General features: G+C 41.5%; 2 protein-coding genes across 3 annotated transcripts; both read right to left on the bottom strand.

The window, feature by feature from the left end:
* Window positions 1-120: 120 nt before the first annotated feature.
* On the bottom strand, window positions 121-6,990 carry slc7a6 (solute carrier family 7 member 6). Its single transcript, XM_020080022.2, has 10 exons — window positions 6,852-6,990; window positions 3,976-4,540; window positions 3,771-3,896; window positions 3,198-3,342; window positions 2,743-2,866; window positions 2,558-2,661; window positions 2,362-2,458; window positions 2,098-2,247; window positions 1,731-1,914; window positions 121-1,638 (listed from the first exon to the last, which is right to left on the bottom strand). The coding sequence occupies exons 2-10, from the start codon at window positions 4,454-4,456 to the stop codon at window positions 1,571-1,573; spliced, it is 1,479 nt and encodes a 492-aa protein (XP_019935581.1). The 5' UTR covers window positions 4,457-4,540; window positions 6,852-6,990; the 3' UTR covers window positions 121-1,570.
* Window positions 6,991-9,133: 2,143 nt separating this feature from the next.
* On the bottom strand, window positions 9,134-25,280 carry adgrg1 (adhesion G protein-coupled receptor G1). Of its 2 annotated transcripts, none has more exons than XM_020079583.2 (15): window positions 25,000-25,280; window positions 18,774-18,842; window positions 17,869-18,134; window positions 17,452-17,638; window positions 17,186-17,231; window positions 16,855-16,942; window positions 15,042-15,164; window positions 14,686-14,802; window positions 13,692-13,734; window positions 13,468-13,574; window positions 13,091-13,206; window positions 12,745-13,007; window positions 12,550-12,649; window positions 12,137-12,411; window positions 9,134-11,035 (listed from the first exon to the last, which is right to left on the bottom strand). In XM_020079583.2, exons 2-15 carry the CDS (start codon window positions 18,835-18,837, stop codon window positions 10,908-10,910), a joined length of 1,923 nt encoding a protein of 640 aa, XP_019935142.1. In that variant the 5' UTR covers window positions 18,838-18,842; window positions 25,000-25,280; the 3' UTR covers window positions 9,134-10,907. The 2 variants fall into 2 exon arrangements, with proteins under 2 accessions (XP_019935142.1, XP_019935143.1); XM_020079584.2 differs by having other exon boundaries at window positions 12,745-13,004.
* Window positions 25,281-25,827: the final 547 nt, after the last annotated feature.

Raw genomic sequence — 25,827 nt, 5'->3', positions numbered from 1 at the left:
TTAAAGAATTTATTGATATTTCTTATATGTATATATTAGTCAGACAAATCCACGCAAAACATCTCCCTGGAGGTTAAATTCATCTCTAATAATTTAAGAGACTGATTTACAACTGAAGTGATGTACATATTTTATTTAAATGAAATGTCTAGCATGTGGAGGAACAAATAGTGAAATGTTAAATTCGATAAAATTCGATCTGTTGAGTTACTGTCCCGAGGTAATGCCTTTTTCTTTATTTTGAGGTAGGCCATTGAGAGGTCAATGTGGACTAAATCTAGACTGAAATGTTCCAACTTGCTTAAATTGTGAATCTGAAATGTTAGAATCAGCCATTCTCATCTTCGAAACATTCCTCTCTTATCCAGCATCTAGTTGAAGCTCCGCTGACCTGTCCGCAGCAGCAGCAGACAGGACGCACTGAGGAGCAGATGGTGTTTGATTGAAATTAAACGTTCATTGACACAATCCATAAAACTACACTGCAGGAAACCGTCTCCAATTTACTACAGCACAAGCTTAAATGTGTCTAATGTTACAGTCAAATAAAATCAGATAAATGTAAGCACATGTTAAATAATTAAAATGAACTGGTTTACTGAGTGGATTCTTCAGACTAAGCCTTTAATCAAACTTTAAACTCTGACACAGGGCATTAAATGTATCAGATGGTAGAAAGCATACTTTCAGCATATAGCAACTACAGAGAAGGTTTAGCTCTATCTTGCTTCATTAACACTTCTGGGATCTAATCCAAAATTGAATGGCCTTTTCCTGAGGTCCTCCCCCACCCCTCCACCAAGATTTGATGGAAATCTGTCCAGAAGGATATGCGTAATTTTGCTAACTGACAAGCAAATGCAGATGAAAGCTTAAACCTTTGGTGGAGGTAAAAATGACACTAAACTGACAAGAAAGCAACGACATTAGCATGATTATCCAACATCTTCAGTTAGCAGCAGACAAAACATTTTCTTCCCTTAGGTCATTTAGGAAGTGAACAGACCATTTAAAATACTTAAATCCTCAGGTGGGAACATTCACATATACCTCTCACAATATCCTTCAATTACAACAACCTAAATCCACTGAATAAACTCTCCTTGCATCATTATGAGGTTGCTGTGGTCATGTGCACAGACCTGTAGAATCTCACAGGCACACAGCATTTATATTATTATTACCTGTAAACCAGGAAGGCAGATAATTCATAATGAAAGTCACAGTAAGTCATCAAATAGTGTGATGAAGAAATGAAACTGTATCTTACAGTAGTCGCAACATGAAATACGACACAGAGAACTGTGTGAACTGAACGTTGAAATCCTTGCAGCTCCTTCCAGGAAATAAAGCTGTGAGTGAACATGTGCGTCTGTGGCAGCATTTTCAGTGTTGTAAACAAGTCAGTGAAATCGGAGCGCCTCAGTGTGGTGTTCAGTTCAAAAAAATAATCAATCGTAGTCATAAATCCTTTTTCCGCAACAGAATCCCTTGTCAGGTCCCCCTGGTGACTGTCAGCTCTGAGGCAGCAGAGGCTGCTGGGTAAAGTCTTAAAAAAACACACTGGATGCTATTCACTTTTGTCCATCTCTGTGAGCACGCAGTAGCAGGTGTACTGGGTAAAGTGCGTCACAGAACCTGCACATGCAGAATGACAGAGAGAGAGCAAATACATTAATATTATCATTCATATATGAATTATCATTCATTCGTTGTGTAGTGAAACTCACGCAGCAGCTTGGTGAAGACAACTGGTCGCTTGGACTCCGGTAAGTAGACGCCCAGGAAGTAGACGGGAACTCCTGACAGGGCAATGGTGATGCCAATCAGAGAGTTGATGGTGTCGCTGTAAAGAGGCACTGCCACCAGGAAGATGGAGCACATACAGAACAACACCGGGTACAGTAAAGTCAGCTGTGGAGAGATGAAAGAAGAGGGTGCATCAATATGAAGTAGAGATGTTTATGTTGCAGTTCTAGACATTTCCGCATCCATTTCCACAGTATTCAACATCTCCACTATGATCAGTGCCAATCCTGCACATTCTCTCCTATTAGAACCTAGATAATTATATGAATGGCTGGATGCTGCTCTCACCTTGAGAGGTCTGGGTCTGTCGGGCTCCTTCCAGCGGAGGTAGATCTGGCCGGCAATTGATAAGCCCATGAAGAACCAGTAGCTGAAGCTGTAGTAGTTGATGAGTTGGAAGACGTCCTCCACTGTCAGGTAGATCAGTGACATGACGCACTGGACAGAGGACAGAGGGAGAAAAACTGTGATGCACTTGTCAATGATCCTATAAATAAATATATATACTATGTATAGGACATAACTATATACGTAACTGATCCATGTTCATACATTGAAGGCGAGAGCAGGGATCGGAGTGAATCTCTGGATGTGGATCATGGACAGAGTGTTTGGAAGGTGACCCTCGCGGGAGCCCACAAAGAACAACCTGGACACAATAAACTGAAATTAAAACAGAAAATATGCGCTAGACAAAACAATAGTCATTGTAGATGAACCTCTGAGACACAGTGTGTGTGTGTTCTACCTGGATGCGGCGATAATGGAGGCGTTGAGGCCTCCATAGCAGGAAAGAGCCACAGCGATGGGGATGATCCAGCTCATCACACCGAGAGTGTGATCTGCAAACGTCTGAACCAGACACATAAATTGGGTTAACTAGTTTCAGCTCACACATGCACACACAAAGTGGTCAAAGTTAAGTCTCCTCACCACTGCAACTGCGTCACTCGCCAGTATAGCACTAACATCCAGAACAGCGTAGTAGGCCACATTGGTGAGGATGTAGATGATGGTGACAATGGGCATGGAGATGGCGATCGCCAATGGTAGGTTCCTGCAATGACAGGACACCAGATCAGTATCAAATTTTTGACCATCCGGTCTAATTCTTCTCTCCAAGCATGGCCCAAGGTCAGGTAATAGATAAAGAACCAACCAACAGCACATTGTAGAGTCTATGCTTAGGGACTTTCTTCTTTTTTTTTCTCTGTTAGCGTTTGTGTATTGTTCCATCTTCTGGTCTCCTTGATGCATCAAGTCTACATTAAAAACTTCTGCATAAGACATCAGCTGCTGCCTGAGTTCTCCTTTCAGCAGCTTCCAGAAAACCTCCATCACAAAACTTATACGAGTTAAGTAAAAAGAGAAAAAGGAGGATAAATCACCTTTCTGGGTTTTTGATCTCCTCTGTAACAAAGTTGAGGGTGTCCCAGCCGGAGTAAGAGAAGAGGGCGGAGTAGAGCGCCAGTGCAATGTTACCGGGATCTGTCGAGGATCCCTGAAAGGCGGACTCAAAGTTGGTTGTGTAACCTAAGACACAGACACAACAATTAAAAGAACAGTAAGTGATGTTGTTATTGCATCCATGCAAAGAAAAAGATGATGAACCATTAACATGACAATTCACTGCTGCTGTAGTTGAGTCCTCATCACTCCTCTGTCAGTGGCTGTGACTACCCTCACAGCACATCAGTAACATGTTATGACTAGTACTATGATGACCAGGACTGAATACAGTTAATTCCAGTGGATATTTAACATGAGGCATTAAGTGATCCTAAACCATTCCTTTAATTTTCTACCTGGGCTGCAAATTCTTTTTAATTCTCCACACAACAGAACGTTGTGCAGGAGGGTGAGAAACATCGGGATTAAGCTGCGGAGAGGACATCATACTGGACACTGCATGAGTGGCAACATGAATGGACAAGTGCTATAGTGACACCACACACACACACCCTGACACAGCTTGACGATGCCCGTAATGATGATGACGATGAGGGCCGCCACCTTAGCGTAGGTGAAGATGTCCTGAACGCGGGTGCCCCACTTCACATAGGCAGAGTTGATGAATGTCAGTAGGCCTGTGGAGACAGTAAGAGTTTGGTGGGATCAGGTAGATCAGCTAACAGCAGTGGATCAGAGTAAATCACACGTACTCACACACGCACGCTGCAGCGATGAGTCTGGACCCTACGTACGGGGGCTCACATGTCGGGAAGAGCGGCTGCACCAGGTAGTTTGCAAACGTAATGGCGATGACCGCCTGACTGGTGGGCTCAATGATCAACAACGATGTCCACAAGCGAATAAACGCAAGGAAGCCGCCAAACGACTCCAGGATGTATGCATAGGATGCTCCTGATTTGGTGATGGTGGTGCCCAGCTCGGCGTAGCAGAGGGCCCCCACCACAGAAAACAGGCCTCCGATCACCCAGATGACCAGGGACAGCCCGTATGAAGCGCTGTAGAACAGCACGCCCTTGGGGGAGACGAAGATGCCAGAGCCAATCATGTTTCCCACAATGAGGCTGACACCATTTAGCAGCGAGATCTCCTTCTTCAGCTGCATGCTCTCTTTGGGGGGCTCCGCAAGATGGGAGGAGTGGGAATTCATCTTCATGGATTCCTCATGGTCGGCCATGGTGCCGTCGTCTCAGCGGGGGAGAGGACAGACCTGCTGTGGACACTAAGGCCCTGGTCCCTTTCTGAAAATCTCTGGAACAACCTGTTCAAGACATTTGAAAGTCAGTGTTGGTGCGGTAGAGAAAGTGAGTCAGAGCAGTATCTTTTTATCTCTTATGAATCAAACATTGTTTGTGAGATAGGGAGTCATTCAATATATTCCCCCAGGGAATAGTGCAGAGATCTTGATTAAAATAAATCAGGCATACTTAGGGAACTGTTGGGCCTTGGCAGAGGTGTGGACTCAGTTCTAGTTTAAGAATATACTCTTGAGCTGAGTCAACACTCTCCATGCCCCAAAGCAAATGACAGAAAAATAAACCAGCCAAGCGACAAATCTGGTTTGACTGGCTAAAACTGAGACAAAACCTTCCAACTGGTACACAAAACAAAGCAGTGCGTCAAACTCAAAAAACAAACTTTGTCCTGTGAGAGGTCTCACCAGTGAAGGCACTGTTGTGTCAGTCAGATCAGGTGCCTCTCCTGCCATGACTTATGGTGAAAAAGACAAATATAAGTGAACATGGCCTCATGTCAGAGAACAGTGCCAACTATATGCAGGCCTGAGAGGTGGCATACGAGCAGAGGCAGTGCTCCGTGGAATGTAGGTGTGGAATGTTTAATTTACAAGTTAATAACATTAGTATAAACCGGACTGACATCATGGGCTGGTGCTTGTGTGCTGGGGCTAAACTCGCCCAATTACTTGAATCTCATTTGTCAACAGAAGCGCATATACAAACAGAGGGAACTCCCTGTACTGCAGCTTTTTGCCTGCCTTGTGTGCATCAGCCTGTGTAAGCCATCAAACACTACTCATCTCAGTAAACCGTGTAACACTTCTAGTGCTGGAGCAGCCATGCGTCTAGGAACCGCTTCATGCAATTGTGATGTCAGTGATTTTAATCTGGCCACTACCTTTGACCCCCACCTCTCTCTCTCTGAGGTTTCTCTAATGCAGACTCACAAGAGGCCAAAAATAAACACGAGAGACAAAAGGGAAGTAGAGTGTAATGCAGAGTAAATCATTGACTGATGCTGAGAAGAGGTCGACTGCTGTGCTGTGATGTTCTGAGATCGACTCGAAGCCAATTATTTATCTTTACTTTTAATCAGTTAATGGATCACAGATTTACTTTTTCAAGCAGATGTGCTGTTTATTTCATGGAATACCTTTGGAGTTGTTGCTTTCTTTGACTTTTTTCTCAAAATTTACAGACCAAACAATAAATCGATTGATATAGAGACTAATCAGCAGATTGAACGATAATTAAATAATAAAATTGTCAATTGTTGGTTGGAACCCTGTAGCTTTTTCCTTCTCAGCTTGTGTGTGAGCATGTAGTGTTTTTCCGGATGTGTGTGTGTGTGTGTGTGTGTGTGTGTGTGTGTGTGTGTGTGTGTGTGCGTGTGTGTGTGAGAGAGAGAGAGAGTGAAATAAGACCATTTCTACGTGTGGCTGCTTGTCATCTGACACCCAATGTCTTCACTGCTCACCACCACAGTGTAGGAGAAGCTGCAGACTGCAAACAGGTAAACATGTCAAGTGAAAACTGTTCATGTGATTCTGAAACTAGAGTCCTGCCCACTCCAGTGAGAGGTTTCATAAGGAAGCTATGGATTCATCTACCTCCATGTATAGTTCACTTTAAATGCTGGGTCAGCTGATATGATGTTGGATTAACAACAACAACAACAACAAAATCAATAATAATAATATAAACTGTCACTATAAAGAAAGGCACTGTATTGTTTTGTCACTTCCGCCTATTACTTTCAAAATAAAGTCTTAATTATGCCGTGGTGGAAATGATTTGTATTTCTCTTTCTTTGTCTCCAAATGTTGTAGTGAAAAGTCAAGTCGGTTTTTTCTCAATGACAAAAACACACAAGTGGAGGATAAACAGGAGGACATTCAAGGGAGCGGCCCATCCACCGCAGTAACGAAACAAAGACCACAGATGTAGATGTATTGTTATCAGAGCAAACACAGAACAGTGTTATTGCAGCAGTTATAATACATGTTCGGAGACATTACAGCTGACTGTGTGACGACAGGTCACATCTTCTTCTTTGTTTTGATCCTGTGTGAGCAGCATCAGAGCTCCGGATAAATAACATGTCCACCTCAGTAAAAACACACACGATACATGACTACCACCGCCTCCTTACTGCCGGCTCTGCCTCAGCTCTCTGCGGGGTTTCAGCTCGTCTCTGCCGGTGCGGACAGACGGGACTTCCCGGTCTTTGTCTGCATTCTCCGGACATATGGAGCCGTGGTCCCGCTGCGGCAGAGAGCAGGGGGACTCTTGTCTTCTGCCCTGAGTGTTTTATTCTTTCTATCCGGGTCTTACCTGAGCTGCCGGCTCTGTGTCCGTCCTCCTCCCTGCAGAGCGGGGTTCACATCCACACACAGTCCGCAGATAGATGCTCCATCATCCGCTGCTGCTGCTGCTGATAATAATGTTCGGAGCACACGTCATGTGACTGCTGCGCCTATAGGAGCGTAGTGTGACAAGCAAACATGTGTGTGTGTGTGTGTGTGTGTGTGTGTGTGTGTGCGTGTGTGTGTGTGTGTGTGTGTGAGTTCAAATGTTTTGTTATTATAAAAACTACAGTAACGTCACGGCAAGTCAAAGTTGATTAATCTGTATAATTAAATTGCTGTTATTGCATCAAGCTGGGTCTGTAGGAGTGGCAGCTAGATACAGCAGCTTACTTATACTATTGGCACTTTGCAGACATCAACAGAAAATAACTTGGTGTATTTGTGTTTATGTACAAACGGGTTCTTCTTATGTACTAACATTTTCTTATGTACAAACTGATTTCTGCTTGCTCGTACAATCATCCTGTGCCACTGCACTTTACTTATAACATTTCATACAACCACTACAGAGAAAAGGTGTATATAATGTACATACTCAGCATTTTTCTATGTTCTACTGTCTTTCTTTTATATTTTGTTATTCTGCTGCTGAATTTCCCCAGTGTTTGGATCAATAAAGTTTTATCTTATTGAATAATTTCCCTCATCAATATCCCTCCAATGTATCAATATAATCAGGCCCTTAAGTCTGTAAACCTGACACTGACGGTGTCAAATAACAGACATGTAATTAGAGGGGTCCTGTTAGGAGCCGATGATGCAGAGAGGACAGGCCCCTGGACAGTATGTGACATTGTTGGTACAGAAGTGTCAAAGAAGGTATAACACGCACACATACGTACACACATGTACACAACCTCGTACTTCTATCTTAATGAGGACACTCTTGGAGTAATGCATTCCTGCCCCCTTTTTCCTCACTCCATCAGGTCCAGCCTCAAAATGGTGCTCACAAAGATATCTGTTCAAGTACGCACACATACATGATATGTGTAACAGCATCCAATACACATTTGTAATATATTGTTACACAAAATCTGTGTACATAGTTATTACTGTAAGTCAGAGTCAATATTGACTGTTTAAGGAAAGTACTTCTACATACAGTGCTTCACATATTGCTTCACCACTCCCGTTTTTGTTGTATTCCATGAGTGAGACGATGTGACAATTTGTTTGAAAAATGTTCTATATTTTACCCTCTCTTGTATTAAGTTTGTAAGTTTACCTGCTATCTTAAAGTTATTGTGTAGTATGCAAACATATTTCTATTGTTTAACTTGTGTAGGGGCTCAATTTGTACACAATTGACTGGAGGATTTTGTTATCAGGCTCTTTCTTTCAGAATAAACGGAGATGGCCTCCCAAGATATTGATGGTCCAGCAATTCTTGATAAATCACAATGCACACAATGCTTGTCTCCTACGGTTACAGAAAGACGTGACGAACTGAAGTTCTGCAGAGAGGGCGACACAGCAATGTGCTGCTACAAGGTCATGAAGTACAGGGGATATTTACAGACATACATTTGATTGGGTGGCAGACAAAGAACAGTTTGCAAGTTTGCCACCTCAGGGCAACATGTTCATTGCAGTTATATGGTCTGTTAAAGATGTTTTTAACGTGAAATGTCAATTTTATTGTGTTTACATTTTTGGATTTCTGCCATAATGAGGAGAAAATGAAGCCACACACACAAGCTTCAACATGTTGAGGAGGAGACAATTAAGAGTTGATTTATCACCAACAAGCTAATACATGCAGATCAGTGACAGCCACCTGCACATACACAAAATCATGTGGACCTATTAGCAGCAATGATGTAAACTGTTGTGAAATTAAGCTCTGCATCTCCGGCCCTGGTTCGAGGTTGTCTTTATCTCTGTGACCTTGCATGTCTCCACAGAATGGCACAACAGATACAAATTAAGAATGAGACTAAATATAGACCATTTTTCTGAAGGACCCCTGAGCCAACTTGCTCCGAGGCGGCACTGATTCTTGAGGAGAGGGGGAAAAAAAGTTGGCACACGTTGCAGAGACGTTGAGAATTTCAATGGTTGAACAGGCAACAAGTTTCAGGAGAGAAAAACAAATGTAAAACCTCCAGGGAGGAAACACGCAGGCACAGATAAGGAGAGACGACAGAGCAGGAAGACAGCAGCCTTGAATGTGCTTACTGTGCACTGCTGCACACACACACACAACCACACACACACACACAAACACAGCCATTACTGTAACTCTTTAATCAAAAGATTTGTTTTTATTAATAATCTATTATTGATCCACAAAAACACAAATATACACAATGATCCATGTGGCATATAAATTCAATTTAGAGAATAAAAAGTGCAAACATCACAGTATCTATAAGCTCCATTATGGGCACATGTCACATTAACTAAAAGTATCCATGCAGGGATTTTTTATAAATTTGAAAGAAAACAAAAAGAAAAAGCCAAATATACATACTGAAACTATGACTCAGTTGAAATGCGTTTGCTCCAATCTTTAGGTTTAGAACTGAAAATAATAATATTTTAAGTAAATAATTTTGACTCAACGTTTGAATACAGTTTAGAGAAAATATGGAGTCTCTTTAATATAAAACACTCAGCTACCATTTGGCAATGCACACACACATGTAAGAATATGAAGAAATGTCTTCAATTATATAAGAACAATACAAAATCTAAAGTGCTACTTTAAAAGACAGCTATGAAACAAAAGCGTACACAGTACAACATTTAAAACCAAAGCTTATCTAAGGTACGTTCTAAGACGTTCAAAAATTATCCAGTTTTTTCTTTACAACAAACATAATGGAAATCACAGCACAGTAACTAACCTGCAATTATATCACTTCCCCAAGTTTCCCTGTCTGGATATAAAGCTTAACTTTATCCCCATCTTAAAACTGAAAATCTCAAATAGAGTATTTTTCTTTTATGACTAGAGCCAGTCTATAGTTAATGTACAAACACAGGCTCCAGGCCTGGATGATGAGTTCCTGAGTGATGGTGTCATTTCTTCTCAAGAGAAGTAGAATCAAGTATTTTTTTCCCTGATTTGACAGTTAGATGTGGAGTTTACCACACCAGACTGATAGAAATACTTCCAGCAATGTTATAACCATATTTAGCTAATATCCATTCAGTCCTTACAGTGATGTAACACATACCTGGCAAAAAAACAGCTACAGTATGTAACCTAGTTTTAGTTTAATATTGATTTATTTTTGAAATATGCTGTGACAAATGTGGAGAGGTGCTATCACACTCATTGAACATAACTGCAGCAGTGGAGCGACGTTTTTGTCTTTTTTTGAGCCAGCATGGCACTTCTAACCAATCAGAGAAGGCCACAGTCAGAGGTGGGAGCTCAAACACTGTCAGTCAATATGTGACCGATGACCATGCTGTGACCATGACCTGCTGGTCTACAGCACGCTACAGCTGCTGGAAGACGTCTGAGTCATGGACTGATGAAAGCTAGATTCCTGCACGAGCGGAGGCTTTCCAGAGTAGCTATAAACAAAAATGATTATTTGCAAAAAGCATTTGAAAAAATGTTGCTGACTCTTCACTCTATCAAACAACTACTAACTAACCTTACTCCCTCAACAATACCTGATTGAATTTGGGGTTAACGTGCTGGTGCTGGTGTCTTTTGACAGAACTGCTGACCCACCATTTCATCACCTCTGAAATCCGAGTAAAGGCAAGTTTATAATCCAACAAGGTGAGATCTCTGAATTTAACTCTTTGTGCTTACGTTTACCATCCAGTGATGTTTTATACCAAAACGTTCTTATTGAGGCCACGTTGTTATTCAATCTTTACTGGCGGAATATCGCTCAGATTTCCCAGCAGTTACAACAACTGAACAAACTTTGAATTTACAGTGCCTCAGTCTGTGGTGTCACATCCTCCATTTTATCATTTACATTGATTGGAAACCTTTAATTGTACACAAAAAGCTTGACTGCTGGAGCGTCCTACACCCTTTTAAGTCCATTTAACTCTTCTCCTGGGCCTGAAGCATGTGTTGCCTGGTCGATCCGGTGCTGTTGCTGCCAAGAGCAGAGCCTCCAGCCTGTTTCCTCATCCACTCCAGCATGTAGAACCGCAGCATTAGAAGGAAGCCTTGGAGAAAAGACCACAACCAAAACGTTTTTAATTCATTAATTAAACGTAGGCGGGCAGCAGGTAAAAAAATTATTTGCATTACTTATAACATCTAAATCAGCGTATATGAGGTATTTGTTTTATAGTGAAAGCCCATGACATCACCTTTGACCCCTTTCCTTCTGCTGAAAAACTGACACTACTGACAGCGAACTAGCCAGTTCATCATAATAGAATAGCCAGTGGTGAATACATTCTCAGTGGCTTTGCTGCTTGTAAAAGAGCCATAAACTATTAGCTCAGTCCAGGTATTACTCCTGTTGTGAGGACATATATATATATATATATATGTAATTGTTAGCATACGCATCAGATCTAGCCTAGATAACAACATCTTTCAATAAGCCTGATTGAGCTCGTCAAACTTTACATAGGCATGTTATTACTCTTACTAACTGATAAACAAGCAACCACGTTTTAAACCTGTAATGTTAGCTGTGTTTTTTGCTGGCTGTTTGAACAGTGATGGATCTTCTTCCCTGTTGCTGTGTGTTTAAAGGCTTCTTCTCTCATTGGCTATTGCGGGTTTCTGTCAGAGCCAATTATTGTAAAAGTCTGTTTTAGTCAGGCTACATTCATGAAGCTTCCATTACTCAGTTCTGCTCAAAAGTAGTGAATGTATTTCAGAGGTTTGAATATGTGTGTCACATGTTAACTACTTAACATATACATTTTCATTTCCAACTTGTAATGTGCAGCAACAACAGGGTTAATAAGTTCCCACATCAAACCTGGACCTGAATCAAAAACGTGGTTGTGCACGTGAGAGGAAACTGCTTTTCTTCTGATAGGCGACAGTAACTGAAGGCCATGATTAACCACATGGTCATTGTCTCATTCCCCCACAGATACAATGGACAACTGGCCCCACATACACAGTCACCAATCACTGAGCCAACAATCAAAACACCCAGAGTCTCTGCTCTGCTCTGATGGTAAAAATACGAAATAGTCTAGACAAGTTGATAGAAGTTAACAGCCACGCTCCCACTGTAAAAATGAGTGTAACAACATAGTATAAAGTGCAACCTGGGCTGACTGAAGCCTGTCTGTACTGACCTTGAAAGGAGTTGAGGATGCAGGAGAGAAAAAGAACCAAGTCAGAAAGAGGCCCAAATTCCAGGAAGGTCAGACCCCAAGATGTTCCAAAGAGGCAGCTGAGGCCCCAGATACTGAGAAAAGCCACACGGTTCTGCCTCCATTCATCCCTGCGATGGATCTTCCTGTAGACGAGGAAGAGCATTACGATGCCCGACAACACCAGGCTGACCAGGATCGTCATGTTGGTGAAATAGTGAGCCAGCAATGCCTTGTAGTTTTCTTTCATCCAGCACCTGGAGAAATCAAATATCCCAGAAAGTGGAAGAAAATTGCTTCAGTTCTTTTACCAATACAGACATCTCACCATCTCCCTGCAGCCTAATTTAGGATCTTTTCACTATCTCTGCATTACTACGTATGATCTTGTTTACATCAGATAAGGGTTGGAGACGTCATCGCTTGGCACCACCTCTCTCAGTCCATAAATGTCTCCTACTGCAGCCAGCGTGACAGTAGGAACAGCAGGGAGAACTGGAAAGGAAATTTGAAAGGTGAAATTTGAAAGGTCACACGGCCCAACGTTTTAAATTAAAGTATACCTTAAAGATTTTACTTTACACACTCACCGAAGCCGACCAGGCTCCATATGTAGGGCTTTGGGGAGGGGGTGAAAACCATGTACACCAACCAGAAAGTGTGGAACACTTCTATCCCCATCCAGGTGAAGGCGCTGAGCAGGCTGTAGTGGAGGCCCGCCCCCACCCAGGTGCACAGACTCTCCCCTCCCACATTGGCCAGGACCCCAGTAAAGAAGAAGAGCAGGTTGAGGACGGCGAGGGACACGGCTAAGCCCAGGTGGATGGGTATGGACTGCTCCTTTGTTCGTCTGCTATAGGAAGGAAGAAAAAAACAGAAGTTATTGAATTATTCGAAAATTACTTTTTCTTTATACCTTAGTCATTATAGCGTTACCTCTTCCTGGAGAGAAAAATGATGAGAGCCACACAGCTGATCACAGACACAGCACAGCCCAGAGATGTAATTGTGGTCAGGACCAGAAGATGGCGCACTGGTCGAGGCTCCAGTTGCTGTCATGGGCACACACAGCAAAGAGCAAGGTCCTCATACACAGAAATATGGAGTGTATACATTTCTATGCGTGTGTTTCTCCACATTACACTGATGATAGCGTCTGCGTTTAAAATCCTCTTGAGATGTTCATGTAAGTTCTGAGTAATGTTAATATTGTTGTGAAATATAGATTTTCTTTTGTGCATCTCATTACTTAGTTTCTGTTTTGTTTGATTCTTGAAAAAGAAAAATGGTGGCATATGTGTGATGTTTCTCACCACCAGTACGGAGAAGTAAGTCAGGTGTGTGCACAGACACACTGTTTTCGTCGCTCCTCTCTGCTGTGTTATACACCCATCCACCAGCCACCTGACCTGCAGCGGATCTGCACACAGACGATGACGAGTCAAACATATCTCATTCTCATCAATGGGTTAGGCAGTAAATACACTAGGATGCATGTTACATGAATACAATTATAAAGGTTCTAAAGGGTTCCTACCTTTCCTGGTGTCCCATGAAACACATTTCCTTGATTGCATTTTCTGAAAAAAAAAAAGAAAAGAAAAGAGAATTAGCTGTCATCATTTCCCATGAATATGCATTGCTTTCTTTTTCAAAAAGACTTGGGTCACATTGACTTGCACAGAGACTTTGTGCAAATGAAAGGTTTTATTTCATTTGCAAAAAGTCTCTCTGCCAGCTTCTATCTTAATGACTATTCTAATCATTTTACAATGTTATTTTATTTTACCATCAATAGCACTTTTTTATATCTTCGCCCTAATGTTGTTTGATCTTCAAACTGCTTTAAAACATTTTATTTTATTTTCCCTCTATTCTCTATTTTCGTCTTGGAAAGCACTATTGTGTATTTATATTTTTATACTCACAATAACAAAGGTATTACTACAGTCTTTACTGTACTGTAAATATCTGAAAACAGATTAGGTTAACACTAAACTCTGGGTATTTATGTGTGTGTGTGTGTGTGTGTGTGTGTGTGTGTGTGTGTGTGTGTACGTGCACATTACAGAGAAGACTACCATAAGCAGAGTAAGAAGGACTATCTTTTTTTGCAGAATGTGAGTTAAGAGAAGAGACGAAGTGGTTTTTGTGTGTTCTCTGTACACAAAAACACGAGACAGACAGACTCAGGCGTCAGACGTCACAGAACTGAAAATGAACATCTTGGTGTTTTTTTTTTTCAACACCATCTGCAGCTAACCCACATTTGAAAAGCTGTGTTTGTTACAGCACATACATCGCAGTGACAATACATTTGTCCCAGCTGTGTCTCAGTTTCAGGGGGACGCTCTAGGCTCGAGAATAAGCAGCAGTGCTGTTCATACCTGACACGGACTAAGAAATACTTTTCCTGAAGTAAACCCAATATTACCATATTAACTGTGTGTGGCATCGTATACTCCGCCATCCAGACAGTAGAAAATGTGGATATTGATCACACTGACACAGACTAAAGCAATAAGACTTACAGGTGTGGCATCATGGTAAAAGTCAATCCTGATTGGCTCAGGCAGATCAGTGATGACTTCGTTCTCCACGGTGATTTCCACCACCTCACTGAGAATCCTGATCTCCTTGTGAACCTCCTGGAAAACACACACACACAAACACAAACACACACACACACAAACACACACACCTTTAACACACCTTCACATACTTCATATAATCCAGCCTACATATAAACACACAGTAATAAAAGCAGCAGGTTTATATCATCCTTGTCAAGGGACAAAGATTTGCTTTGAGCTTGTGAACATGAGATGTGGCGGACAGGCAGGTGTGTGAGGCTGCTCATGTTGACTGAGGACAAATAGAGCCTCACCTGGAACTGGGTGTTGTTTCTGAAGAATGTGCAGACTACTTTGGTGGTGGTCTTCGCAGCTTGTTTGAGAGCAGGGGGGAGATGGACAATGGCAGTGGACTCTTCAAATACACCTTTTGTGACCTGAAGAACAGAATATATGGAGAGAGGACACAGGACAGTTAAAGACGGCCCACCAGGGTTTGGAACCCTCCACCACCCCAGCAGCCACCTGTAGGCTCCGACGGGGGGATACAAGTATCTGCTTGTCACTCCCATAATATCTGTGTAATCATATCGGGGGGGTGATTAAGTGGGAGCCCAGACACCAAACACAAACCTGTTCTACTGCTGCAATAAACATTTGAACGTGAGTTGTCTGACTGAACTGCATTTGGTTCCTGCAGATCATAATAATGGTGTCAGCAGATCCACAAATTTGTTTTTTTCCCAAGCGTATGAGAAGAGCATAAAGAAAAGTTGAACCAATTTGTAATTATGTGTTACAAATTATTGCTATTTGTTATCACTTTTTATCACTTTTTTTTGCAAATTGGACTGTTTCTTATTTGACTTGCGTTGATAATGCAGACTGTATTAGGAGTTCTGAAAAAGTGGCTTCAGTATTGATAAATGCTTGTTAGCATTTGAAAAAAATCTGTAATTTTCCAGTCAAACACAGGATTTAGGAACAATGTCAACAAAACAAGTGTTGACAGGACTTTGTACCACCGTGCTGCTCTGCCCCTGAGTGTGCATCGCAGCCCCGTGGTGTTCACAGTCGTAATGAGTAGACAGTGTGTAGATTGCTGGGTACTTACGCACATGGCTCTATTTTAAGGTAGCTTGGAGGGGAAAAAAACATCAGCTGTAAACAGCCATCCTCCACTTCTCAGTAAAACCGTGGGACCAGGCACTTTCATGTGGTCAAACTCTCACCTATTTCTGTGAACTAAATCACCACCAGCCTCCATATGAATGAAAACATACTGTCTTGTTTCAAACGCTGCTAAGCCACGGATTCAAAGAGAGCAGTCTGACAAAGTGAGTTTTCACACTTTGGAGGCACGAACAGTTGCTGATGCTACCATTGTTCACTTAGAACACTCCAGTTCCCTGCCTACCACTCGTCACTCATCTTCGACCAACGTCATCAACATTATGCCGGGATATGTCGGAGTTGGAGAATAAAGAGGTATTGAGCCAGCTAGTTCCAAAATGCCCTAACACTAATAAATACTGCATACACAATATGCAACATAGGCTTTTTGTGTCGACACCAAGTTTACAAAGAATATAGGGGAAGGTCAATGGTAGGTTTTTCTTGTTGACGTTGAAGTTGAGACAACACATTATTCAATGAATGCAACAGAAGATTGTTCAGGTCAGACACATTTGCAAAAACTCCAGAGTGTTCAGGAGAGAAGTGGCGTGTGGTAAAAGCATGCAGGACACAGGAAGAAATGTATCAGTTCTGCTGCGGAAATCACATCGCTGAAAGCACTGAACAGATCTCTGCAATCAGTTCTTCTGTTATAAATACTCACTTATCACATAGTGACTAAAATAGTCATTTCGTAATATCTGATTAAAACTACAGCATTCAGCTGTATTAGGATATGGAACTGAAAAGTTTCTATTAGTGACATTTGTGTACAGAATTATGTCTTTGTTAGAAACCTATGAACTCTAGACTGAACACAATGCACAGGCTGTGGAAGGCAAAAGCTATTGAGAGACAGACTTGTTGATCTTATCATGGTTTATGATATTGCTATAAGTTCTACTTCCCTCTAGACTGTAACAGCGAGTAATGCTGGTGTGTTTGTCTTACGGGAGATGTGATGTTGTAACCTCTGAAATCATCGCTCATGTCCACCTCAATGCTGCGAGCGCAGGGATCTTCAGTATTTTCTTCAATCCTGGACACACACACACACACACACACACACACACACAGTCATTTGAAGAAAGAACGTTTATCTTAGTTTGTACCTCCCCACCCGAGTGTGCTTCAAAGTTTTGTGTCCTGTAAATGGTCAAAGTTTACGTGGTAGATTACTGTTTACTGATTACAACGTTTTACAACAGTGGCCTTAGCAATAAACACAATGACGAACACAAGCTGTCACTCATTCATTTGATTAAAAAAAACAGGAAATTACATGTTGACTTGGGTGCGTCCGCGTCTCGCTTGGTCACATAGGGCTTCTGCAAAAAAGAAAAGCAGTTTTTAGTTTGACATGTTTAACTCAAAACTGTGAATCCTAAAATCACATTCTGCAGTTCATTTGTATCATCTTTTGATTATTTATACAAATAAATAAAATACAAATAATCTGAGTATCCATATAAACATTTGACTGAACAAAAGATAATGACTGAAACCTGTCTTATTAGAGCAGAGAACAATAAAGAATATCTTCCTTACTGCAGCTGATGGATTGTCCATGGAACTTGTAGGCGATGTGCGTTTTGTGGCTGATGATGTCTGTTTGGATTCTTCCATTGACGATGCCGAAGTTGGCCTGGGGCTGATTGGGGCCCGGAGTCAGATCTGTGCAACAGGAGCCCTTCAGGCTGGCAGGCCAGCACAGAGTGAGGTTATTTTCTCCAAGCTGTGAAAATAAACACAAAAACACTTAACATAAGAAAGAATCTAATAACAGCTACTGCAGGTTGCCAAGAAAAAATCCTCTAGCTGTTATTTCTTTAAAAGGCAGAACAACGGTCTTGTTTTGTCTATAACATTCCTGTCACTGAGCCACATGAGGGGGGAAGCATTACCTGCGTTATATTAACTTTTTCGTAAAGTATGTTATATAATTAAAATATTCCACTGATTTACCTGCAGCTTTAACTGGTCCAGCAACGGTTCCCAGTGCAGACAGAAGGTACTTTCCTCCTCCAAATCGAGTCCATACTTGTCTAGGGGGATCAAATCAGACCGCCGACACTGGGCTGTGATCTGCCCCTCGACAGACAGAGAGCTCTCATTGGCTGAGATGGAGATCCCATTGCAGCCTGGAGAGAGGTTGAGGCTCAGGTGCAGACGGTGATTGCCATGACGCCAGGTGCCACAAAATTTCAAGTCCTGGTCGTTTTCACTCGAGCCTGAAAGGACACAAAGGAAGGCTTGAGGTTAGCTTCTCCTGCACGTGATCATCATTCTGCTAACTGTCAGTAACCAGTACAAGACCAGAGACAGAGGGAGGTTTAATCACTGTGGAACAACTTCCCTCTGTTGATCACACAAGCCACAGAAAACACAGTGATGCCATAAATACAACTGATATATTGCTCTTGTATTTTAGCATGTTGCATTTGCATCTTTGTTCATTTCTGATATTACATATTCAGTTTCGCTCGTGGGCAGGAGGGAGACTACTCTGCACAGAACTACAATGCTGTGTGTGACACTGAAGTTAAACTGTGCACACACACACGTACATTTCAGCTTTTTCCATTTTCATAGTTTTGAATCATTTCTGAACACCATTTCACAAGCTTAATATCTGATCGAGCCTCACTGGAACATGCCAGACCTCACAGCCACACAGAGGAAACATATGGCATTTGTGTGAAGTTTCAATCATATAATGCTTTTGTCTTTCCTGGAATATCACGACAAAAGACAAAATATACACACACAGAAGCAGGTGTGTTAGAGAGGATTGAAACACAATTGTAAAAAATGAACATGAGGCTAAAGGAATAGTAGTTAAGATCAAAAAGTGTTTGTGGTTGGCTTACCAGAGGCGAGGAGGATGGTCAGGATGAACACAACCCTCAGACTATCTGTCAGTCGGGACTCCATTGGAACTGCAGCAGGAGAACAAAGAGTCAAATGCAGTTGCACAAAGGGAACAAAGCTATAATATATTTCTGCACAGGCAGGGAGTGTTGTCAGTGCGCTAACAAAAAAAAAACCAACGACAGGAACCAGACGAAAAGCCACAGTGTGCATTTGTGTCTAGTGAACGAAGCAAACATTATCTCTTATGTTCTTTCTATAAGAAATTCCACAAAAAACAAAAAGTCCCCAGAATAGGTCTGAAAATGTTAATCTTTTTTTAAATGATAGTGTTCTTATCCAGACCCCTGCTTCTACACTCTCTTATCAATGAATACAAATGAGTTCAGGCTCAAAATACACACAGGGACCTTTCTATGCTGTTATCAATGGAAACACTCTTTCCCTTTTGAGTGGGACACACACATGTTTGCACAGCTATCCTTATTAGGACTTTGCATTGACCAAAACCTTACTGCTTAACCAACCAAGAACAACCTTACTGATTCACCAGCCAAGAACAACCTAACCTTAACCACAAATCAGATCAACACACACACACAAACACACACAATTAATCTCCGCTTCATATACCTGCTGGGGTAAAATCTCAGTCATGAGCTGATGTCATCAGGTGGTACCCAATAAGCTGCACGATATTAGAAAACATGCAATAATATTGTTGAGTGTTGCAATGACGATATGATATCTAGAGCGTGAATGCATGGTACATGGAATACCACTTATCGCAGTGCAAGCAATCTTTGATATCTTGATGAAGGTACATTTTAGAGCAAGACAAGTTCCCCTTATAGCATACTGATTTTTCTTGTTCCAGGGAAATTAATAAATGCAGAGATTGCAATACAAACCTCCCCAGGAAAAAAACCCACCAATTTACATCATGAGTTACAATATGTGAGAATCATGTGAGCGTTACCATAGAGACGTGTCACTAAACCATGTATATTGTACATTCATATTTTCCACAAACGCCTACTTATCCCAGACGGTTTTAATCACACAGCTTTATCGTAGCACTGGATCATCACACTGAAAGTTGCAACACTGCATCTGTGTGGAGATAATGTACAGACTTTGCGAGACAGTGTGGAAAGATGATGGTGAAGATGCTGTTTCACAAGGGAAGCAGAGCAGTCGTGGTCTTCAGCATCACAAGACAGACAGGAACCAGTTCAACCACAGACAAAGCAGAAAGATGACAACAGAGCGAAAAAGACAGAGAATAAGAGACAGAGGGGCTGCAGAGCGCAGAGGGTCAGCTGGTTATTTATAACTACGACTGATGAAGCTCACACCTGATACTCCAAATGGACACGAGCCTTAGACAACCAGCGAAGCACACACTCACACTGATAAACAAACACACACAGGGAAGAGTGTTGAAGCAACACTGAGAAGCAAGTTACGAATATTCTTTTACACTCTCAACACTGTAATATATATATAATATATTAAATTCAGGGACCACGGTACTGCGTGCTTCAGTGTGATGTGCACAGACATTCACATGAATCTCCTGAGGAGAAATCTTGCATGCTAACTTTTAGCTGATATGACAATATTTTAACAAGCTGTCAGGAAACTCCTTGCAGCAAAGTGTCACTGTGGAATTCATGCACAGGCTCAGTGGTCACTGCAATGTTGCAGAACTAAAATGTTCGATCTCAGACGCCTGTTAATCGAACACACAAATGCCAGTAAAATGTATTCCTCTGGCTTTAGCTATTCTTTTAAAATAAAATAAAAAACACTTAATATGTGAGTCATATTTTTAACTCACTTAATGACGTGTGATATTTCAATATTTAAACATGAATCAAAGACTTGCATAAGTGGCAGTTCTTTGAACTCAGAGTTTACTTTGTGAATCTGACTGATCCTGGCTCAGTAAAATAGTTGAGGATTAATCTAATTTGTTAAGATCACTCCAGTCAGGCTTTAACAGCAGTGTCCTTTGAACCTCTAGCCAGTCTCTTACTTGATAAATCAATTACCCCAAATGGATGATTTAAAAAATCTAGGTTCTTCTGATCATCAAGAGTTTACACACATTTACAATGAAGATAACAGAATTATTTGATTATGGACAATAACCTATTTTATTCCTAATTAAATGATTAAAAGATGAATTCTGTACAACTGAGGGGGCTCCATGTGATAACACTAAGTAGACAGGTGCAGGGAAATATGCAACTTACAATATTTGCATAGATTACATGAGGAATCAGTTCTATATATATATATATATATATTTATATATATATTCTGGTGAAGATGATCTTAGATAATAAAGTAATTATATCTACTATATATACTATTCATTACTAGAGTATACCAATCAACAATAAAAAAAGGCAATTTTAATTTATCACCTTAGTATTAGTACACAAAGTGAAACTGGAACAAGCTTCACATGACTTTGTGGTTTGGGCACTTCTCATTTTTTGATCATTCAAGATCAGCATCAAGAATTTGTGGGAAAAGGCGCTTGGGTGTGACTGCTGTGGTTTGAGAGACGGAACAAATACATAAGGGTGTTATCGGACAAATGCACCACATCTTGCTGAGAAGGAATAGGTTGTACAGTGGTTTTCCAAGCAGTAGCTGTGAGCTGATACTTTCAAACTTTTTCCTTGTAGAGGTTTCTTATATGTGAGAATATAATGTGAGGTACAATGTCGGGAATGTTAAGCTACAATGATTTCATAATGAACAATAAAGCCAAGTATGTACAGCAGCTAATTCTTTATATTTACACGTCTAAATGATGGTGGGCAAAATGAAGATTTGAAAAGTATACTGAGGCATTACAATTGTAGTGTAAGGTCTGTGATATGATTGAAATAAATCCAACTACATCCCTGGGGCACCCACTAGCTCACCTCTGCATGGCACCCGTGCTTCAAGGTGAGCTAATGGGCTCAAATACACTTTTTCCGCACATCACTTTCATATTTCTACTCAAACGTCTCAATGTGTGAATTTCTCTGTTACTAAATTTAAACCGAACAAGGAGCACACAGTCGAGCTCTGAATCAGACAACAAGTCTCGTCAGCATCACACTGGTGGTGAATTCACACACAGCGTTTATGTGTGACTCACGTCAGCCTCGACCTTCCTCCACATTTTGGAGCTCTCTGCCTATAGACCACATACTGATGAAGCGACAGAAACAGTGAACTTCTGCCTCCTCCGCCCACAGACACCTATCACACAATGGAGGGTTCAGTTCTCTGAACATGTCTGAGAGCAGGTGTCAACTTCACACTAGTCCGTGTGGATGCGCGAGTTAACTCTACGAAGAAACGAAGTGAAAAGAAGTGAATGCATGAGTGCGTTTAACACAATTAAGTGGCATTTCCTTTCCATGATAACAGGACATTGCTCTTTCTCACAAGTCTATATTCTCCACCCCTCAACTGGCTGCAATAGCATGACTTGTAAACTAACTCTCTCTCTCTCTGCTCCCACACCCACTCTATTGTCCCAGCACGGCACCCAGGCATCAGTTCAGCACAAGAATTTCCCCTTTTTCTTTTACTTCACAGCCCTCATGTGTATGCGTGTGAAGGACAGGCAGAGACAAAGGCATTAAATGGTTTGTGTGTGTGTGTGTGTGTGTGTGTGTGCGTGTGTGTAGTGTGTGATAGACACAGATTAGAACGCTGCCGACACACACAGCAGACTTTCTCCTTCCTCAGCATCGAGCCCAGACACTGAAACTTGCTGCTCCACTGCTCGCGTCACTCCTACACACATATAGACAAACATGGGCCTGATATTGGTTTTGTTTGCTCGCATGCATGAACACATTCCTCCAGCAACCCATACATGTGTGAACGAGACAGGGGCCAAGTAACACCGACCCCCCCCCCATCCTCTCACTTTGTGTTTTCCAGTAAAATAACTCATCTCAGGGTTCTGACTCACGCATTCACATATTAATCATCTTTTCAAATCGTGTCTGATCTGACACTGGCGGCGCGGCCAGAACCGAGAGTGTCACAGAAAGAGGTGACAGACATTGAGGGAACTGAATCAACTCCTACGAAATGTCTGAGTTATTTTAAATATATGAACTAATATGAAGGGTTTTGTCCTGGGACAGTTTCAGTCAGCTCCTCTGCAAGCAGCAGACTGGAGGAGCAAAGAATGTGCATGGAAGAGTAAATCCGGGAACAAAAGCTGCTCTTTGTTGTCAGGCCTTAGAGCTGAAGTGACAGCGAGCGTGAATAGGGGTCAAAGATCAGGGGTTGGTTCGTGGCTGTTCAAGCCGACGGCTCAAAGACGTGCACACCCACACAAACAGTTCACTCTCACTGCACAACACAACACAAAATGAAAGGCAAGGTATTGAGGGTAAAGAGTACTTTGAAAAGCTGCCTTCAAATTTACCAGTAAATTTAGCTCAGTGGAAAATCTCTAACGTCTGTATTTTAATTTTTCTGGGTTTAAGCTCCAGCTATTTCGAGTTTTTAACATAGAGAATACGACCGAAATAAAATTAGTGGTGCTCATAAACAGTACAGGGAGTTAACCCTTCTTACTTTTTCTTCTGAAACTACACACTGACATTCTTTGTGTGTCCGAATTGTGTTTTCACACAATGTATTGCTTTGGGTAGATTTGAATGCACAATGTCGTGCACTTCTGCTGCCAAAGTGGTTACAGATACGATTTGTATTTGTTTTCCTACAAGTCGCAAGAATACTGGTGTTCTGTGGTTGCTGCCTGACACATTGATTAACAGCACGTAGCACCAGCAGCTCAGGACTTGTGTGTGAGAACAGCCGGTTGCACTTAAATACCACACAGCTACAGCTGACACTTCTGAAAGTAAGACTTACAACATCTAATTGAAAGTGTTCATGATGACTCTCTTTTCGTTTCACCAGATGCAACAAACACGAAAATAAGACGTGGAGGAGCCGTGTCAAAGCAGGAATGAGTCGAAGACCTCTGCACAGATCCGTCTCAAGTTGAAGTGGAAGACTAGATGTGATCCGGCTGATGTGGAATGCTCCCTAGGCTACAATTGTATTAGGACCTTGCATTCTTTGTGATAGCGCCATAGTGATGCCGTGTGCATGTCTGCGTGAGTGCGTACGAGTTCCTTTATCTGTATCCTCATGTCCTCCATGAGGAAATTGGAGGAGCAGGTGGAATACAGCAGATATTTCCTTTGGGGCTTTGAATAAATCAATAAAACAACACACACACACACACACACAGACAAAAGCCAGAATATTATTGGCCTGAATCACCCCCAGTGTGGCATAATAAGTGTTGGTCACGAGGTTCCTTTTGCCATCAGGGGCTTTCTTTTCCTCATTATGAAAAATGAAGTCAGCACAAAGAAGAATGGGTTTTTCGCAATGAGTCACACATCCTCAGCAATTTGCATTTCAAGGGATGATGTCTTCAAGAGCAGAAAAAAAAATCTCACCTCCTGTCATTTTGTCTACTTTCAGTTTGAATCATTGCGCGTTTCTCTGATCTGCAAGTGTTATATTTCACTCATGTTTGCGCTTGAGGAAATGCTCATTACAAATATATTTCTAAAGCAGGTTTTTTTTTAAGTGAGTGCCGTGTTTTGATTGTGTATAGTCAGTCAGGAAACCACATTTTGCAGCTGTAAGTAGAACGCCTCTACAGTCACACTGCCCTGTGATGTCTGCCCATCAACACCAGTAACAAGACCCATCTTCCACTACTAAACAAATGGGAAAATGCATGTTGGCTGACACTGCATGTAATATAATAGCAGAGGGTTCACCTCGTTTTCACACTCTACAGCACAAATACAATTTAATACAAACTTAAAATATGTATAATTCCTCCCTAATGAAACAAATCGTATTAATACTTATATATATATATCTATATCTATATATATATATACATATATATATATATATATATATATTCAACATACACACATTTTTCTCAATAGATGAATCAAAATAGATAGATAGATCGTCAGATAAATAGATAGATTGTTTGATTGATTGATTGATTGGTTGATAGATAGATAGATAGAATTATATATATAGATAATACATTTTTTAAGACAGCGCAAAGAGTTCACTTGCAGAGGTAGACTAGTGAATTTGCGATGACTTGAGTTTCATATTTCACATGAAGGTGTATGTGTGACTCACCTGGACGAGTTGTCCTGTCCGCGTGCTTGTGATGGTGTGAAGTCCAGACCCGATCCAGGGACAGTCCCGCAGAGACACCACTTCACTTCTGTCTCCGTTTAATTGCTCAGCTCCTCACACGGCGACAGACATTTTCACAGTGGAGAAACAAAACACCCAGGGGCCGGGCTGACGTGCGAACCGCGGGCGCCACACGGAGACTGTGCTCGGACTGTGACTGTCAGCGGGACCGAGGTGTGACCTGGAGCTACCGTGAGAGAGATGGCGAAGCTACTTCCGCTCGAGACCTTCGCAATAAAATCAGCTCCTGTAGGAAGCTGTATAACCATAATAAAAGACGTAGAAACCCGCTCTAGTGTTATTATTATTAGATAGATTTAATTTGGATTAAGGAAGATAAACGTTTTTATTTCCTAAACGTTCCTGAGATAGGGTGTTTTTCAAAACTTTTCTAGATTTTTTTAAATAGTTCACGGATTATCTGAGTTATTTGTTAAATTATTCTTGGTATTATTGCTGATGTAATTACCATTTTTACCTCCCCATATTGATTTGATCCAATTCATTATGATAATGGTTGTGCTGTTCAGGCCCACAATTCAGTACAGAAAATAACATCAGCCAGCTCCAGCAGTTTATCTTAACAGTGACCCCAGAAGTATTTTATCTCCCTTCAGTCCTCTCTGTGACTTTGAGACCAGTGTATCAGATACTGGCCTGTGCTACTTCAGTGCCACAGGCAGCTGGCACGCTCGCAGGTTTTCGTAGTAACCACAGACCACACTTCATCATGAGGAGGCTTTGAATGAGGGTTAACACGTTTGATAA

Source organism: Paralichthys olivaceus, chromosome 1, assembly GCF_024713975.1.
Source record: "Paralichthys olivaceus isolate ysfri-2021 chromosome 1, ASM2471397v2, whole genome shotgun sequence".
NCBI classification, from domain to species: Eukaryota; Metazoa; Chordata; class Actinopteri; order Pleuronectiformes; family Paralichthyidae; genus Paralichthys; species Paralichthys olivaceus.
Note: the sequence above shows the minus strand (reverse complement) of the source record. Positions and strands in the feature narration are given on the sequence as shown.